A 17,249-nucleotide genomic window follows, 5' to 3' on the forward strand; every position below is an offset into this window, starting at 1 on the left:
AATTTTATTTCTTACATAAGACAACACGTTATCTCATTAATAACACATAAAATAAGCTTCACCAAACCTTCAAATACCATATTACCCCATTTGTTTACATCTTTTAGTTTTTAAGTCAAGAAAATAAAAATAAAAATACATAAATTAGGTAATGAATTCAACTTATTAAAGACAAGAATGTCTTAACACATACATAATATTTCATTTTGATGGATGTACATGTTTATGAATTGCAAAACAACTTAAATTGATTAGGAGTAATATGGACTTTTCCTTATGAAATAAATTAAATTGTTAGTGCAACGGAATTAAGTATATTGTCTTTAAGCCCCCAAGGACATGGTCGGGTTGTTGCAGTGCAGCTATAGCCTCTACAAAAAATCGGGTTCGATTTTTGGGGGTGGTAAGGGGGGTAAAAATTATATTTGGGCTTGCCCACCCCTCTTATATATATATTTTTTTAAAAAATATATTATCTTTAAGTTTGAAAAAATTAAGTGTCACAATCCATTTAATTAAGTTTAGGTCTAGATATATCTATTTTATATTTGAAGAGGAAATCTGTAATTTTTCCGCAGAAAATATATAAATTATACTTTTTATAACTACAATATTGAGATTCTTCTTGAGCCATCCGCATATCTCTTCAATTTTTGGAATTGTCTTGCCTAGTAATGCCTCCACCAAATTGATTATACGCCCGAAAAATCGAGATGTGACTGGAACCCTAGTATATTTTTATGTCGTTATTGCCTCATTGCCAATTCACTTTGAAGCATCTTTCATATATACCCTACCTCGATCAACACGATAGTAATAATGTTGCAATCCCCCAAAAAAAAAAAAGTTGCTCTAACAGCTTATTTGATTGATTGCCACTCAGACTACTTACCAACAAGTAAGTTCTATTGAATCGCTATATGCAAAAAGGCACAAAAAACTACATACGCAAGAATTTTTTCAACAGTTAATTACAATGCACTCTAGCTCTTTTACCATCTTCTTGAAATTGAACATATATATTGATCTTCTTTCACAAAAAAAGCAAACTAACTTAACCATCACTTTTAATAGGGTTGAAGGAACTACCTAAAATATATGCGTACTCCATCACTAAGAGTATATTTGGGATTGTTTTATATTATCAAGTAATCACTTATTTGAAAATAATTTTTTTTAAAAAAATAAATTATTTAAAAATCTGATTATTGTGTAGTCTGCTTTTACACTAAACATTAAAAGTTGTTGGGATTGGCTTTTGAAAATCAATTTTTTTTTAGAATTAGATATTATAATCTGCAATGCAAATTTTATCATCTTAATAAAGTATTTTAAAAAATACCCATGCACTGAAATAATATAATTTAGTAAATATTTAGAAATTTAGGGTATGTTTAGGATTGTGTTTGCTTCTCAAATAATCTATTCTAGGATATATTTTAAAGTAATCAACTTTATAAGTAATTTGGTTGCATATTTGGTAAATTTAGAATATGAAATAATTACTTCTCAATAAATTTATTATATATGTTTGCTAAATTGTAACTAAATATATGGTGTCTATGTACAATGACTAAAATATCCATAGTTTGTTAAGAAATTAGTATTTTCATTCAAATGTCAAATTAATTATTAAATAATTACAGAAATTAAAATAATTCATCTTTTATTAACAAATAAACCACATATGTAATAAATAAAAATAGTTTTTTTTAATTAACTAAGCATTATTACTTAATAATTAAAAACTATTTTCCATCATCGGCACTAACAACTTTGCTGGCACCGGCGACGGCGAAGAGAATAGATCACTTTCATCCACTATGGGTATCATTAAAGTCGCAAAATTTTCGATCTACTGAACCGTTGAAACTTTTGTTGCCATCAAAGGCTTTGTCGGGAAGCTCATGCTGCCCCTAGCGTACGTGGAAATGGTGTGGCATCCGTTCAACAACGGCAGTGCTTGGTGCAATCCCACCTGATTCTTGGTTAGCATTTGTCTATCTATCAGATAGTTGTGACGGCTCACCTTTTTCGATTCCATTTGATGGCGGCGTTATGGTGGCCGTTATTTGGGGAGCGTGTGAGACACCATCGTTTAAAAAGAATTTATCAAACACCTTTTGGTTGCTAGATTGTCAAATAAGTGATTATTTGACAATCTAGAGCAACCCTAAACATGTTCTTTAATATTTTTAAAAACAGCAAGATAGCAAAGCCATTAACAGTGCAGGCAATGCGTCTGGTACCGTCATCGGTGGCTGACAGAAGTACTTCTCGTGCGACAGCACTAAAAATATTGCACTCCAAATTGTCTTCTCCATGCAATAGTTATGCCATTGTTGACAGAGAAGAAATGATTGTGCTTCACGCGCTCTGCAAATAAAACGGCCACAATAACACTGCCATCAAACACAGACAAATGAAGGTGAGCTGCTACTACCATATGATAGATCGGCAAATGTTGACTAAAAATCAGGTGGGATTGCACCGTGTACTACCACCCTTGAATGGCTGCCACATCGTTTCCACGTACCCTTGTGCCTCCCCACAAAACCCCTGATGCCAACTAAAGTTCTCCGGTGGAGTAGATTTCAAAATTTGCAATCCGATGATACCTATAGTGAATGAAAATGAACTGTTCTCATCGCTAGTGCTAGCAACGATGTTGACACTAGTACGTTGGCAACGGAAAATAGTTTTTAATTATTAAATCGTAATATTTATTTAATAAAAAAACTTTTATTTATTACATATGTGCTTTATTTGTTAATAAGAGTAATTATTTAGTATATTAAATTATTTGGTATCTGAAAATTACATTGGGTCTCGACTAATGTAGATTCGAGATTTTAACGCAGCTGCATTCCCAATCTCAAACCAAGGACCTCGATTAAGATAGAACAACTCCTTACCAGCTGATCTATGCACTTGTTGGTAAAAATATCAGTTTCTAAAAGTTATTTAGAAATGTCAGTTTGTAATTAGTGTATAAATAGTTTAAATAATTAGTTTGTAAATAAAAAATGTCAGTTTCTTAAAAAACGTGTATATTTTGGTCATTTTACATTAGACACGACATATTTTTAGGATCAATTTACCAAACACATATAAAAAAGTTATTTAGAAGTAATTATTCATAATCTAAATTTGCCAAACATGCAATCAAAGTATTTATAAAGTCAACTTAATTATTTCAAAAGCTATCCCAAAATAGATTATTTGGGAAGCAAAAGTAATTCCAAACATACCCTAAGTTGAGGAAGAAATTTGTTCAAGTTAATGCCAAAAACAGAAATTAGAACTTCTTTTTTTCATGCTTTTCTTTATCGAATATCGAAAGTGAACTTAGTTGACACATATCGTATGTTAAGTTCTGTGTACATGTGTCATAAATTTAGACATCAGAGCAAAATTAAAATGTTACAGATAAAACCAATCCTAGATGTTCATCATTTCATCATATGATCTAAATGTTCATAATAAAGAGACTAAGTTCCTCTAAGTTATATATTTGTTGCTTATCATATAAACACTATTTACAAGTACGTACCATATTATTCTCAGAAACAGCAGGAGTACTCCACTGCATCATCCCCTAATTAAGAGCATAATCAATAATGTCGAAGCTAAATTAGCATGTGAATCTTAATAATTTAGCTAATTAATAATGTCGAAACTAAATTAGCGTGTGAATCTTGATAATTTAGCTAAATGTACAAGTAATTCATTCTTACCTATCATGTAATTGCATTGGTGCCAGTTGCTGCCCTTTTTTGGCCGTACATGTTTGTTGAATTAACATTGACGGCCGGTGTGTGCCCAACAAACAAAGCAACATGCCCCATAAGCTTATCTTTCCTTGAAAACGTAGTGCCGCATGAACACTGCCACTTCAAATCCCCACAATGCTTCTCATGCGTCCGCAAATCAGATAGCACCGAGAACTGTTTCCTGTTGCAACGCTTGCACACATACATCTTGGGGCAGTGGCTCCTCTTGTAGTGATTCTTCGCGCAAATCATCGACTTCAATGGCTGAAACTTTGCGTGCTTCTTGTTCCACCTACACCCTTCTTGTGGACACGAATATTTCCTTGCAATTTTGATTGCAGATTCATTGTTATTTCCCATTGAGCTTCCATTTTTCTTCAAAGGATTGGTCAAGGCAGCAGTAGTCTTGTACTCATCACCATGAGCTCTCATGTGCATTCTCAAATTTGCATCTCTCTTGAACCCTTTGCCACAAACTTGACAATAATGTGTGTATTTAGCTAATAAATCCCCCGCAACCAATTCGATAATATCACAATCGATCTCTGAAAACGATTCTCTATTTTCAGCCACCGTAATATTAGTATTATCGTTGCTATTAATAACATTATTATGCATGCCTCTATTATGATCGTGTGTGGTAACATAGTCGTTGTTGTCACCATAGCAGGTATCAAATGCTTCAGTAAAATAATATCCTTGCTGCCCTGATGATCTTTCTTGATTATTGGGACCAACATGTTGCTGCTGCTGAAATATTTCATTGGCGGTGATGTTATTGTTGTTATTGTTACCTGAAATGGAAGCTGCAGGAAGAGTACTCATTTGCTGACAAGTGACCATTAATGAAGAAGCAGTTATAATAATTTCTTGAATTAAAGAGCCCATGTTAGCCATGGCTATGGACGTTGACTCGGTGGCCTGACCTTGTGAGACAAGAACTGTGACTACAGATTGAAGTTGATGAATCTTTTCTTTAAGAAAGAAAACGCTGTAGAGAAGAGAAGAATTTGTGGGATTTGAAGCTGGCCCAGGTGATGAACTTGTTTGCAAAGAAGATGAAACAATATTGTCTTCGGGCACCGGATATGTTTTTAAGCTAGCTTGTGACATGTTTGGGAAACATGATGTGGCCCCTCCAGGAATCATTTTTCCAAAAGATTAATTGCTTCTGTGATCTCCAAATTAAAATCTACTAGCTGCTGCCTTTGGTGTTCATAAAAGAACAAGAAAGTCATTATATAGAGAAGCACTTGTTAAGCTGCCAATAGAAAAATAAACAAGAGAAAGAGAAAGTTTCAAGTCAACTTAATTAGAGGTAGCACCACTACTTCTTCCCTACTTAAGACCTCCCTCGAATCCCACCACACTCACATTGCGACAGCTTATTCTTTATAAACATATTAACATAAGCTTTGACAGAAGAAAACGGTGTGTTTTAACATAATTTATTTAAATATATGTAACCACCAATCAACACCCATTTGCTTTTACACGCTGGATATAGTCATTTACTTCTACTAACAAAATATGCATGACATTATAGATTGTGTTGCATCAATGCCGAAAGAATTTAGTGTAGATTAGAGATATTACACTCAAGAAATATATACACACACATACATATATACATATATTTATTTTGAAGAATTATCATGTAATTAATGGTTATATTTAATTAAACTGCACACAACATACATGTATCAATTGAATGTAATACTTCTAACATACTTTAAAATTTCTCATCCAAACATGTACTCTGATTATATATGTCTATCCCTGAGAAGAAAAATATGAAGGGAAGTCATTTTTTGTCATCAGTCTTTGTCGGTTGAAAAATTCCAACGATTCATCTTCATAGAAAGATCAATATATGAAACAACAATTTCATTTATTACACCAAGTTGAAAATCTAGTTTTTAAATTTTTAGACAAATTAATCCCAAAGCATATAACTAGTGCAATATTATGTGTTGAATAGTCAATCTTTAATAAGAAAGCTCCCTATCTTTAGTTGAAATATATGATCATGTTCTATCTCATGTTTCAAAACCTATAAAAAAAACTATGACTTTAATGACGGCATTAATATTGTAATTTAACATAAATTATGTAAATAAAACATAAGACTTATAAGTTTAATATAAATAAATGAACGGTTAAGGGTTAGTAAAACATAAATAATATAAATGGAACATAAGACATCCTTTAATATAGGAATAGTAAATTAGTGTATTATTGGAAGACAAAATAAAAAATTATAAATGTAACATAAAATTAGTAAATCGACATTTAGTATAAAAGAAAACATAGATTAAGTAAATGAAATATAAAATTTGTGAATAAAAAGCAAAAAAAAAAAGTAAATGAAAATATAAGTGATAAATTGGTGTGTGTTATCGGTAAATAAAAATAAAAATTTACAAATGTAACATAAATCTTGTAAATCAATGCTAAGGTAAAATAAGTAAATTAATATAACAGTGATATACTAATATATTATTTATAAATAAAATAAAAACTTACAAATGTATAATTTATAAAATTTATATTTATCACGACCTTATAGAATTTTTCTAACTACTACCGTCAAAACATATTTACCTTCCAATTTTTGTTGCGATTCGAAAAAGGCCTATGTATCTAACTAGTAAATCTTGTACGTTTCTTTACATTTTCGAGTAAATAGTTTGTGCGTGGGATCCTTAGTGATTAAGAAAGTAAGTAGGCTTAGTTTTAACTGGTATTAATTTTAATTAATTATGACACCTCTAGTTCAGTAACGATGGGGTTTTCAAGAGAAATGTATTAATTTTCTAATGGGTGTGTTTTGAGTTTTTTTTTTATGCTTTTGAACACATCAAACATAGACAAATGCATAAAGCAACTGGTTGCTGACTTTGCTATGTAATTAATTAATTGTATGTGCCGTCTGCTTTCATGCATCCTTTATTCTTCGAGATGTGAGATTAACTCATTGCCCATGCCTTGCCTTCCTTCAGCCTTCTCTTATAGCTTTTTTATTATAATGATTAAAGGAAGAACCCGAGTCAAGCCTTTGTTTCAGGCCATATTTTTAATCTCGTTTTGCTTTTCAAATCAAGAAATAATTAAAAATAATAAAGCCTTCATGGTTGCCACACCACCCCACCCCCCCACAAGTCGGTATTGCCCCACTTTTGACTGGGGCCGATCTTCCTGACTGTATACACAAGGGCGGATCAAAGGCCCAGGCTGCTTCGCAACAAAAGAAAGCCCAATTCTCTAAATTTATTAGATATCCATGTTTTACAAATTAAATATATTTTAGCCACTTTTTTTTTTTTTTTTAAAACATACATTTTGGCTACTTTCTTACATTTCAGCAGTAAATCTTAAAAAATAATAATAATAGTTGAAGGCTTAAGAAACACGAAAAGAAAAGCTAAAAATTCATAAGGCGAAATAGCACAAAACTAACATACGGAGGGCCATAGTGCAAATTTTTAAAAAACTGAAGAGTGGACTGAATTGTAAAACAAAAAAGTAATGCACGAGCACAAACTGTGCAATGAACAGATAAGATCATATAGTGTTAGTACAGCGAGTAATCAGCAAAGCTTTTGGGGCTTCTCAATGGCGGCATCATCGTCAACAGCAGCGACACTGTCATGGAGTTCTTCCTCTTTTTTTCAAAGCTTTGGCAACACCGTTAACGAATCCGTGAAGTTACCTGACAAAAGAAGTGTCTTGTTGGTTCTGGCTCAAAGGAAAGCCAAGAAAACTCGCAAGGTGATAAACTTGTTCATTTTTCTGAAATGGGTTCTCACATTTTCCAATTTTCATAGTTTAAATCCTTGCTTTCTGTTTGGTTCCTGAGAAAATTTTAGGAAAAGAATGGACAAGAAAACTCAAATTCAGGTTTTTATCTTTCTTGTTCAGTTATTCTTATAGCATTTCCATATTTTTTTGTTGTTTTTTATGTTGTGAGTGGATTAAATTGAAATGGGTTGGTTGCATTTAGCTTAATATTTGTTATTTATCATTATAGTTCCTTATACTTTTGTTTAGTTCTTGAGCAAATTCAGAACAACAAAAGATGACTTCCTTTTTAATAAATTTTTTTTCATGTTAGATAATATTGAAAGAGGATGTGGCAGAGTTGGGAAAGAAAGGGCAGCTATTGGATGTGAAGGCAGGGTTTTATAGGAATTATCTTCATCCAATGGGGAAGGCCCAGATTGTCACTCCACTTCTGCTCAAGTAATATTCTATTTTTCATTTATTTGCTTTTTTTGTGTTTTAAGATTTTTCAAATTAGATTTTTCAGGTGAAGAAGTTGCATGAGATTTTGGGAAACATTTTCTGTGTAGTAATACTGTTATTCGATGAATCAAGTTTTCGGGAATCTGCAGCTGTTTGGAGTTTTATGTATGTGTATTCAACGGAATAGTAAATTTGTTCATGTGTGGTGACTGAGTTCAGACAATCATAATATTCATCTTAAAGCAGTTAGAGGATTTATATAAAACTGAGGAGAGGCAATCTTATTCGGAGAAACTAGCTAGTTCTTTTGATAATAACTGTCTCGGGATACCAATTTAATCTTAACATAGGTCCATGTCGCCTCTTCATTTGTCTTGTTAATCCATGATGAGTTTTAGTCTGAACTATGTAGCGTACCACACTAAACTTGCAATCTTGCTCTGTTGTACGACATTCGTGTTCCATGATAAAGTTTGGACTAGAAAAACAATTGCATACATTTTTATTAAAAGAATTGGAGGCCTAAAGGATTCAATCAAGATGAATGATGTGCCTTTTTATGTAGAAGAACTCTATCATTAGACTGCATTGCCTTGTGCTGTATAAACTTACAAAATTTTCCTAGTTATAAATATTGCTACAGTTCTCCCAATGACATATATGTTTTATATTGGGAGAATATTTAGTTTTTCCTTAGTTTCGGTATAAGCTTAAATATATGTGCAGGGAAATGAAGATGGAAGAGGAAAGAATTGAAGCTGAAAAGAAAAGGGTAAATTAAGCAGCTCATTAATTTATTCTCTTCTTCCTTCATACTTTGACATAGCTCCGTGTTCACTCTCATTTTTTCTTTCCTTTGTTTTAACTGTATTTGGAGAATTTTAAACTTTCTTGGTATTTTATTGATTTGATGCTATAAGTGGGTTGCAGTTATGATTTTGTTTCTTCTCTGATTGAAATGATCTGTGTTTTTATATGTGTGTGTTTCATTTAAGGAGATTCATTATAAGCAAGTCAATATTTTTAACGTGAGTTTTAGCAGTCACTCAAATTTCTTTGTCAAAGATCCTTGCAGCATGATTTTCTTGTCCGCATTTTGTAGTAATTGTTAGAAGGCGAATCTTACCTTTAGCGGGTAAAAAGGAGCAGAACTAGTGACTCTTTTCTTCTATTCGCAGTTCTTCTGTCTCAAAACTGTGAAAAGCTGAGTTTCTATAATTTTATAATAAACCACCTTGTTTTCTATTACATGTGTCTGGGGCCAAAAAGTCAGCCCTGTCTTATTTTATCATCATTGTCTATATGCCACTTTCTCATGACGAGTTGTGATGTTCTACTGGATTCCATTTTGCCTTTGAACATATTGAAACTGAAATTTCTGCTCTTAATCCTCTAAAGAAAACATATACCGACAGCATTTGCACTTGGTGTTCAAATGCATATTAAATCATGACCATGTGTCTTTGTCTTCCGCAAACATTAAGATGTTTTGCCAGTGAAATATATTAGATTATATAATTCTGTTTTCTGCAGGTAAAAGAAGAGGCGCAACAACTCGCCCTAATTTTTGAAACTGTTGGAGCTTTTAAGGTTAAGCGCAAAGGTGGAAAAGGAAAACAAATTTTTGGAAGGTGAGTTGGATTTGTAGCAACATTAAGCAGTTATTAACTATTTTATATTTATATAATGTCTGACATACACTTATTTTGGCAGTGTTACTGCACAAGATGTGGTTGACATAATCAAGGCACAGCTTCAAAGGTAAATAACTCAAGCTTAAATATTTTTACAGTATAAACATTTTTAGTAATATAAATTTGAGGTATATTATTCGCACTGCTGTTTTTTGTCAGTATATATATCCCAATACTAGTGAAATATATTGACTGTCTGCATGTGAACCTTTTTGCCCTATAATGCGGTAGATTATCTTAAAAATATTTGTATTTTGTTTAAGAAATATGGTCTTTTTGAAACTAAAAGGTTCGGGAAATGGTATTTTCTAATGATGCTTATGGATTGTTCCCTATAGCCTGTACCAATTGATGCAGACATAATGAGTGTGTTGGCTGCCAGTTGGCAATTTGAATAATATATTCTGATCACATATAATCACCCTCATAATAGTAGGGGGGGAAAATATCCCTTCTGAATAGTAAACAGTTGTCTGAGCTTAATGTATAATAAGGTCTTGGGCATGCTCAATCTGCAAAAGTGATTAAAAAGATGTACAAGTGTTGGTTTAGATAAAGAAACTTTCTTGTCCCATCATTTACTCTATTCTGTGCCCATGCTTGTCTAATTGTTTCTTTCTATCGACAGGGACGTAGACAAGAAGATTGTTGATCTTCCAGAGATCCGTGAAACAGGAGAATATATTGCACAGCTGAAGCTTCATCCTGAAGTTACTGCTAGAATTAGGTTGAATGTGTTTGCTAACTAAAGACAAGCACCTTGGGATGGTGTCAACCTTCTGAATAGAAAATTTTTTCAAGCAACTATCTTTTCAAGGTACTTGGTTTTTAGAAATGTCAATTATTGTGAGAGGGGATAAAACTTTTTCTAATACATCAAGAAGCTTCTTGGTAATGGGAAGCCTCTAAAGTAACCGGGCAGAATTTGACTGAACTTTTGCCTAAAATGGAACCCTTACTCGTACTATTGAAAAACATCCGACAATTCCCCTTTATGCCCAAAGTGACTCTACTTTCAGGCTTCTGTTAATTTCCTAGTTGCTGCCATGTCATTAATGTTCTTTTGTGCTATCCGAATAATAAACCTTTTGTGATGCTGCAGGGGCAATTTGGCCGATGATATATACTGAGCTCACGGAGTTTGAAGTGTGGCCATTGTGTAATCTTTCGTGTAGAGATGTATTAATTTCCGTTAACATCAGCTGCTCAAGTTTTTGTTAATTCATCCTTTACCTCTTCTAGAATGTAGCTAATCTTACACAGCTCCGCATTCGCTGTTACAACATAACCATTTTTGGAATTCAGAGTGTTATTTTCTCTTCTTTTTGACGGATTACTTTGCTATCTGCAATTATAAGTTTCAGTCGATAACTCAAAAAATAAAATTTCAAGTTCACAGAAAATTAGACAAACAGAAATATATACAGGCACATTCTAATGCCAGCATGGCCATGTTCGCATTGAATCAATAGTCTCTTCTCGCATGACTTTTTATCGAACAAAACACCAACTGGTGATTGGTTGTTAGCATGTAAAAATGTAAAATTTTCATGAGATCGTTTGATGTTGCTGCCCAGGATCGAACTGGGGACCTTTAGTGTGTAAGACTAACGTGATAACCACTACACCACAGCAACTTGTTGGTTTCTTAGCCAAAAAATAATTTATTTGTATAGTGCAAAATCCTTGACGTGTTGCCCTAGTTCATGGGCCAAAATTGATCCAAAAGAGCATTTCAGATTGTCAAAGGAGTGGCAGGAAAAATTCTTATTCCATTTCAAGTTAGTTGGAAATATGTCATTTAATTAGGCTGAGTTCAAGCGAGGCTAAAATTTAAGAAGCATATATTCTGAATGCTTAGTACTTTAGGGCAAAAAGGAAAAAAAAAACAAAAGATACAGAAGCCACTAGATTCCCTATAGTGCAAATTATCTCCAAGAGACTACTTAATCATGCCGAAAGATTTGCAATCTAATCAAAATTTCTAGTAAATTTATATACTCTTTATTACTATCTTGCATGTCTTCATCATCATTCATCATTCTGTACTATTACAGCTTAAACTTATAAAGTCACTTAGTTTATTCACTCTATTTTTTTCTACCTTTACCTTATTTATGTTCTTTTATATCATATGATTCATAACCTCCCAAGAAAAACTTTGATATAACCTCCCAACCAAAACTTCATAACTGTTGACTTAAAATATCGTAAACGCCCCCTTCAGTGAGGAGCTTAATTGACTGAAAGGCTGAAATTGATTTCTGGGAGCCTTTCGGAGTTCGAGGCATTCCATTCCGTGATAGTCAAGGAGCAAGGCATCGTATCCCAGGTGTTCCACTAGTTCATAATAAAACTATAATATGTACCTATGCTCACACTTCATGAGACTAGCTACAATTCTATTTCCTATAATGCTTAAACACACACACACACATTCACTTCTTGTCATTAGTAGTAAGTTACTACTCATAATGGACAACTACTCATTTACTTACTACTGTTGTTATTTCGCACCTACTTAATTGCCTTATTATTGAGGTTGAGATTTTACTCAAACGCATGTTATATAATAATATTTTCTCATTCTTTTGAATAGGTTTATCCCAATAATTTATTAAAATAAAATTTTAAATTAGGTTCATTCAAACATGCTCTGACAAAATCCTAATACACATACATTAATTTCTAAGATTATGATTTTCTTTTTTTTCTTCCATTGTAGGTAGAAATATCTCATACTTGGGACTTTCACGCATGCTTTTCGTTGTGTAACTACCGTGACCATTGACAACCTAACTAAACCAAATCTATGAAGGCATATTAGGCACCCAATATCTCACCAGAAGCAAAGCTACCATAATGAACCATATACACAAACACAGATGATGATAAAAAGGAGTAATTGGATCTAAATCATGATGTGGTATTAACTGTATGTGACACCAAACCTTGTTGATTTGGTTCATTACTTTGGATTTAAACCATGTTAATGTAACTTGATTAAGCAAAAGGGGGCACCTGGAAAAATGTGCTTTAATATTGCTTGGCTTTGCTGAGATACCAATGGTCGACATTGGCAAGCACCCAATTATTGCCAACCAAGTGATAGTTAGCTAGAATTTTCGTGGTTTTTTTGCATCTTTTATTAGGCTATCAATTTTGTTCCATAATGAGAATTTGACAACGACAAAAGCAGAGAAGATTTTAGATTTTTAGTGGCAGTTTCAGCTTTGCTATCCAAATAGAAAGCCAAAGGTTTCCGTAGCCAACCAGCTGTCAAGTTGGAAAGCACGCCACTTCACTTGGTGATATCGACTATACATCCACAACTCCACATGATATACAATCGATCTCATTTTGGATAAGAAATTAGTTGCATTTTCTTAACAAAATAAATGATAAAAGAAATATCTATAGGAGCAGTTTCCAAACTCATAGACTTTGTACTATCATAATCAATTTTACTAGTTATGTTAACTAGCACTTATAGACAAATTGTTAACTCAGGTATTTTAAAACAAAAACTTGATGAAGTATAGCTTAAAATTTAGAATTTGTAAAGAAAACTAAAATCAAATGTAACTCAAAACATCCATACTCTAACTCTACCAAAAAGAGCAACATGTTACCCATATATTGGTTAATTGTTATATAATCTCATCGTTGTTTAATGAAATTGCAAAGGGTCATATGCATTATGGATGAAAATGAAAAATATTAGTGTAAAAGAAAAAAGAAAAGTTGATCTATAGAAAGTAGTCTCTTTGAGTAGTTTTTTTTTTTTTTGAACTGATTAAGAATCGGGTTACTGTATTACACAAAGATATATACAACTGCTATGACAACAGGTCATTACACTGATATTTACAATCAGATATATACATAGAACTTATATTATTATATTTTTATTTTATTATGTACATGCCCAGCCAAATACCCCTCACGGAGGAGGGATGTCTCTATTCCACTCGCATTTCGCAAGGGAGAAAAACGTTATAAGAAGTCTCCACACAATTATATTTTAATTGAGGGAGGTTGAGTCCGTAGGGACTCGAACTATGCCTTCATAATCATGCTTAACTTTAAGGACAATGGTTCACCACTGGGCTACAAGCCCAAGTGGCGTCTCTTTGAGTAGTTGAGTGGCCAATGAAAAGAATCTTTCATGATAAAACAAGCAAAGTAATAAGCATATTATTTTAGTAATAGCTAGGGTTAGCTCCTATTATTATTATTACTGTTATTTTTTGGAGCATATAAAATAATAAGGAAGAATATTATCTTGGCAGGTTACATGACCATGTAAACTTCTCCACTATGTCTATGCATGTGCAAATGTCAATAATGATCAATATTAATTATTTATATTATTCTTCTTCAGTTATAAATATTGCTTTTGTGTAAAATGAATATATTTAGACATCTCATTCACGCAATGTAGTGATCACATGCTTCGATCGCTTACCGACATTTCACCAAAACGTGTACATAACAAACACTACGTGCCCATTAATTGAACGAGGGCTGAGTTTTATGATAAAGTGATTGTTAACTCTCTCTTCAAGTCAAGGATCTCTCTTCACTTAAACCACAGCATGTATATGCTCACTTTAATTATGTTCAGACTATAACATGCACTTGTTTAATTTGTCATTAAAACATTAAGCAGTTAATTATGAAGTCATGTAAGATAAGACGTAAACTTTTAACATTAAGACATGGTAGAGTAAATCTCTGTTTTGCCCCTAGGTTTAGGCGTCAATTTCAAATTCGTCCGTGCATACCAAAATATGATTTGATCACATCACAGCTCTTAAATGTTACTTTATATGATAAAAAAAAAAGTTGTATTTTTACTAATGCAATGAGTAACGGGAGGAACGTTTATAGCTTCTCATTTAAAAAAGGAAAAAAAAAACTTTTTTTTTCTTTTACGTAACATTTAACATTAATATAAGTAACGGCATAGATATCTCAGGTTATTTTAAAAATATAAGATTGGTTGTAAATTTATCCATAATCAGAGAATTTACCTCATATGACAACTCATTAGAAAATAAATTCACATTTTTTTAACTGTTAACAAGACAGTAAGTGCAATCTTTTCTATTGGTTGAGTAATTAGCCACACCTAACAAAGAAATTAAAACTAATTAAATAATTATAGAAACCATCATTCCATGAGTGTAGAAATAATTTCGGCCCAATAAAGTCAAAAGAAATTAATTCAATAAATTAATAACCCTCTAATTTCTAACGAATGAAATAAATTCTAGGTTAATTAGCTGAGTGGTAGAGTTCAATTTCGTGGACCTCTTACATATGGGATATCATATCAATTCAATTAGTTCAATGACTTGCAAAGTAAGGGAAGTTAAAGGTTTGGTTAATTAGGTGTAACAAGTAGACTTAAAATTAGAAGCAAAGGTGGACCATTATCACCAATACCATATTATAAAATCATAGCATATAGTATATAATACAATAATAATATTGCCAAAATAAAGAGAAAAACAGGTGGATACATATGGCATGAGCAGTAACCAACTCAGCTTGGCTTCCTATCCATTTATTCCTTTTTTTTGGCATTTAATGAAAGAGAAGTGAGTGAGTGAGTGAGTATGAGTGAGTGAATGACTGAGTAAGCGAGAGAGTGATTTTAGCTTTATTATTGATTGTAACCGAAAAACCGCACCATGGAAAGAACCTAATCCACGACTTTTTGTTGTGGTGGTGGTGATGCCAAACCCTAGTCCTCCAAAAAAAAAAAAAAGAAGAAAGAAAGAAAGAAAACTAAATTTTGTAGGCAGATAAATTAGAATAAAAAATAAGAAAAAAATTAAAGATGCCCCATTCACTCACTTTTCGTGAATCAAAGGCAACCATGAACACTAACCACTTACTCAAAGTATTCTAAACTTCAACTAGCTAGCTAGTACTAGAAGATCATCCAAATAAGAGAATATATTAATTGCATTATTAACACAAAAAAAAAAAAAAGAATTGCGCATATTTCTTCAAAGAATTGTATTAATTATTAAAACAATAGTAATTAATAATAAAAATAATAATTCACATGGTATATGAATAATTTGCAATTTTTCTTTTCAATAATGGCAATCAACCAAAGCTGGGGCGGAGAAGACAAGAGATTGTTGGGTGGCTCCAAATCGGATATGATGATCATCTTCTGGCGCCGGTAGATTAAGATCCAACGGTAGAATACTTCTTGTTGCAGCAACAGGCTTGACATCACCAATATTGGGCTCTATTGTTGTGACTTGATTAATATTATTACCTGTTGCAACAGCTGCCCTATGCCGTCTCATGTGACCTCCAAGTGCTTGTCCGGATGTAAACTCTGAGCCACAAATTGAACACTCGTGGATTTTGTTACCCCCCTTATTATTATTATTATTGGTGTTGTTGTTATTGGCTGCTGCTGCTGCTGCTGATGCGGCTTGCATATGTGATTGATCATGATGATGAAGAGAGCTGTAAGAATCTTTATACTCATTCTTCGTTGGCATCACTGCAAGTGCTGGTACAGATGCTGATGATTTTTTCTCTGGTGCCTCAGCTAGCGCGGCCTTTGGCTTTTTGTGACTGGCCCTGTGGCCACCCAGCGCTTGAAATGAAGGGAAAGACCGGTTACATGTTTTGCACTCGTACACATAGAATCCTCCGGCACCGGCTTTGTTGTTAGAAGTGACAGCGGTGGTGAATTTTCTTGAAGCATTAAACTTTTGAACTTTATCATCAATGATATTTTCTTGATTTATTTTCCTTGACCGGTCATCGCCTTGAGCCAGCATGATCAAGCAATTAGCCATGTCTTGATCCTCTTCTTCAGTTGACTCGCCCGACGTTGTCGGGAAAGACATCACCGAGTTGTTATTATTATTATTGGAATAATAACTCTCATCGGCACCGGAATTGTTACCACTCGAGGAGCTATCGGTCACCGTGAAACCGAACGGAGACGTCGACCGTTGCCGCTTTGTACGCTTGCCCTTAACAATCTGATTATTCTGATATTGATCATTAGACGATGACCCCATGATCATACCGGTGACAAATTCAATAACCAAGAAATTAAATTGAAAATTTTTAGAATACGAAAAGTGTGTATGCAAGTAATGAGTTAAGCAATAAGCAAAGGGTGTGTGGTCTGGACACTGGCTTTGCTATATATAGTGGATGGTAACAAGCTGGTTGTTGCTATATATAAATTGCAAGCTATAGATGCATAAATAAATAAATAATATTATTAGTAATAAGAACTTTGTAACAAACAAATTTGTGGAGTCAAAAGCCGCCCCCGTGAACAGTTACCATGAAAATTCTTGCGTTTAGAAGTTTCAAAGTGTTTAAGTTAAATTAATTTAATTAAGAAACCCTTATTTTGCTCTAAAACACTGAATAATTTACTAAAGTGAGAGAGAGATTAGGAGTGTGCTAATTTAAGCATTAACCAAGTTTAGTGGAGGGAAATTAAAGAAGAAGCATTATAGGTGAAAATTAGAGGTGGGAA

The 17,249-nt window shown here is 33.0% G+C and overlaps 3 protein-coding genes and 1 non-coding gene across 5 annotated transcripts; 1 reads left to right on the forward strand and 3 right to left on the reverse strand.

The window, feature by feature from the left end:
• Window positions 1-3,315: 3,315 nt before the first annotated feature.
• Window positions 3,316-5,017, reverse strand: LOC102626645 (protein SENSITIVE TO PROTON RHIZOTOXICITY 2-like). Its single transcript, XM_006488568.4, has 2 exons — window positions 3,738-5,017; window positions 3,316-3,598 (listed from the first exon to the last, which is right to left on the reverse strand). Exon 1 carries the CDS (start codon window positions 4,920-4,922, stop codon window positions 3,741-3,743), a length of 1,182 nt encoding a protein of 393 aa, XP_006488631.3. The 5' UTR covers window positions 4,923-5,017; the 3' UTR covers window positions 3,316-3,598; window positions 3,738-3,740.
• A 2,296-nt stretch (window positions 5,018-7,313) lies between these two features.
• Window positions 7,314-11,034, forward strand: LOC102626054 (50S ribosomal protein L9, chloroplastic). Of its 2 annotated transcripts, XR_003066996.2 has the most exons (7): window positions 7,316-7,544; window positions 7,888-8,015; window positions 8,745-8,790; window positions 9,552-9,649; window positions 9,732-9,779; window positions 10,341-10,529; window positions 10,815-11,034. XR_003066996.2 is itself a non-coding variant. In XM_025102429.2 (6 exons), the coding sequence occupies exons 1-6, from the start codon at window positions 7,389-7,391 to the stop codon at window positions 10,459-10,461; spliced, it is 597 nt and encodes a 198-aa protein (XP_024958197.1). In that variant the 5' UTR covers window positions 7,314-7,388; the 3' UTR covers window positions 10,462-10,532. The 2 variants fall into 2 exon arrangements, 1 of the variants encoding a protein (XP_024958197.1); XM_025102429.2 differs by lacking the exon at window positions 10,815-11,034 and having other exon boundaries at window positions 7,314-7,544; window positions 10,341-10,532.
• Window positions 11,035-11,276: 242 nt separating this feature from the next.
• TRNAV-UAC (transfer RNA valine (anticodon UAC)) lies at window positions 11,277-11,349 on the reverse strand. The gene has a single exon. It is a non-coding gene; the product is annotated as a tRNA-Val (tRNA).
• A 4,378-nt stretch (window positions 11,350-15,727) lies between these two features.
• Window positions 15,728-16,916, reverse strand: LOC102626344 (zinc finger protein ZAT5). Its single transcript, XM_006487936.4, has one exon. The coding sequence runs from the start codon at window positions 16,780-16,782 to the stop codon at window positions 15,823-15,825; it is 960 nt and encodes a 319-aa protein (XP_006487999.1). The 5' UTR covers window positions 16,783-16,916; the 3' UTR covers window positions 15,728-15,822.
• Window positions 16,917-17,249: the final 333 nt, after the last annotated feature.

This window comes from Citrus sinensis, chromosome 8 (genome assembly GCF_022201045.2).
Source record: "Citrus sinensis cultivar Valencia sweet orange chromosome 8, DVS_A1.0, whole genome shotgun sequence".
NCBI lineage: Eukaryota > Viridiplantae > Streptophyta > Magnoliopsida > Sapindales > Rutaceae > Citrus > Citrus sinensis.

What these genes read in the sequence shown, in the direction of transcription:
- LOC102626645 (XM_006488568.4), bottom strand. Translation starts at nt 4,922, where the DNA reads ATGATTCCTGGAGGGGCCACATCATGTTTCCCAAACATGTCACAAGCT.
- LOC102626054 (XM_025102429.2), top strand. Translation starts at nt 7,389, where the DNA reads ATGGCGGCATCATCGTCAACAGCAGCGACACTGTCATGGAGTTCTTCC. An exon ending in GTCACTCCACTTCTGCTCAA is followed by an intron (nt 8,016 to 8,744) that starts GTAATATTCTAT and finishes ATATATGTGCAG; the next exon opens with GGAAATGAAGATGGAAGAGG. An exon ending in GGAAAACAAATTTTTGGAAG is followed by an intron (nt 9,650 to 9,731) that starts GTGAGTTGGATT and finishes TTATTTTGGCAG; the next exon opens with TGTTACTGCACAAGATGTGG.
- LOC102626344 (XM_006487936.4), bottom strand. Translation starts at nt 16,782, where the DNA reads ATGATCATGGGGTCATCGTCTAATGATCAATATCAGAATAATCAGATT.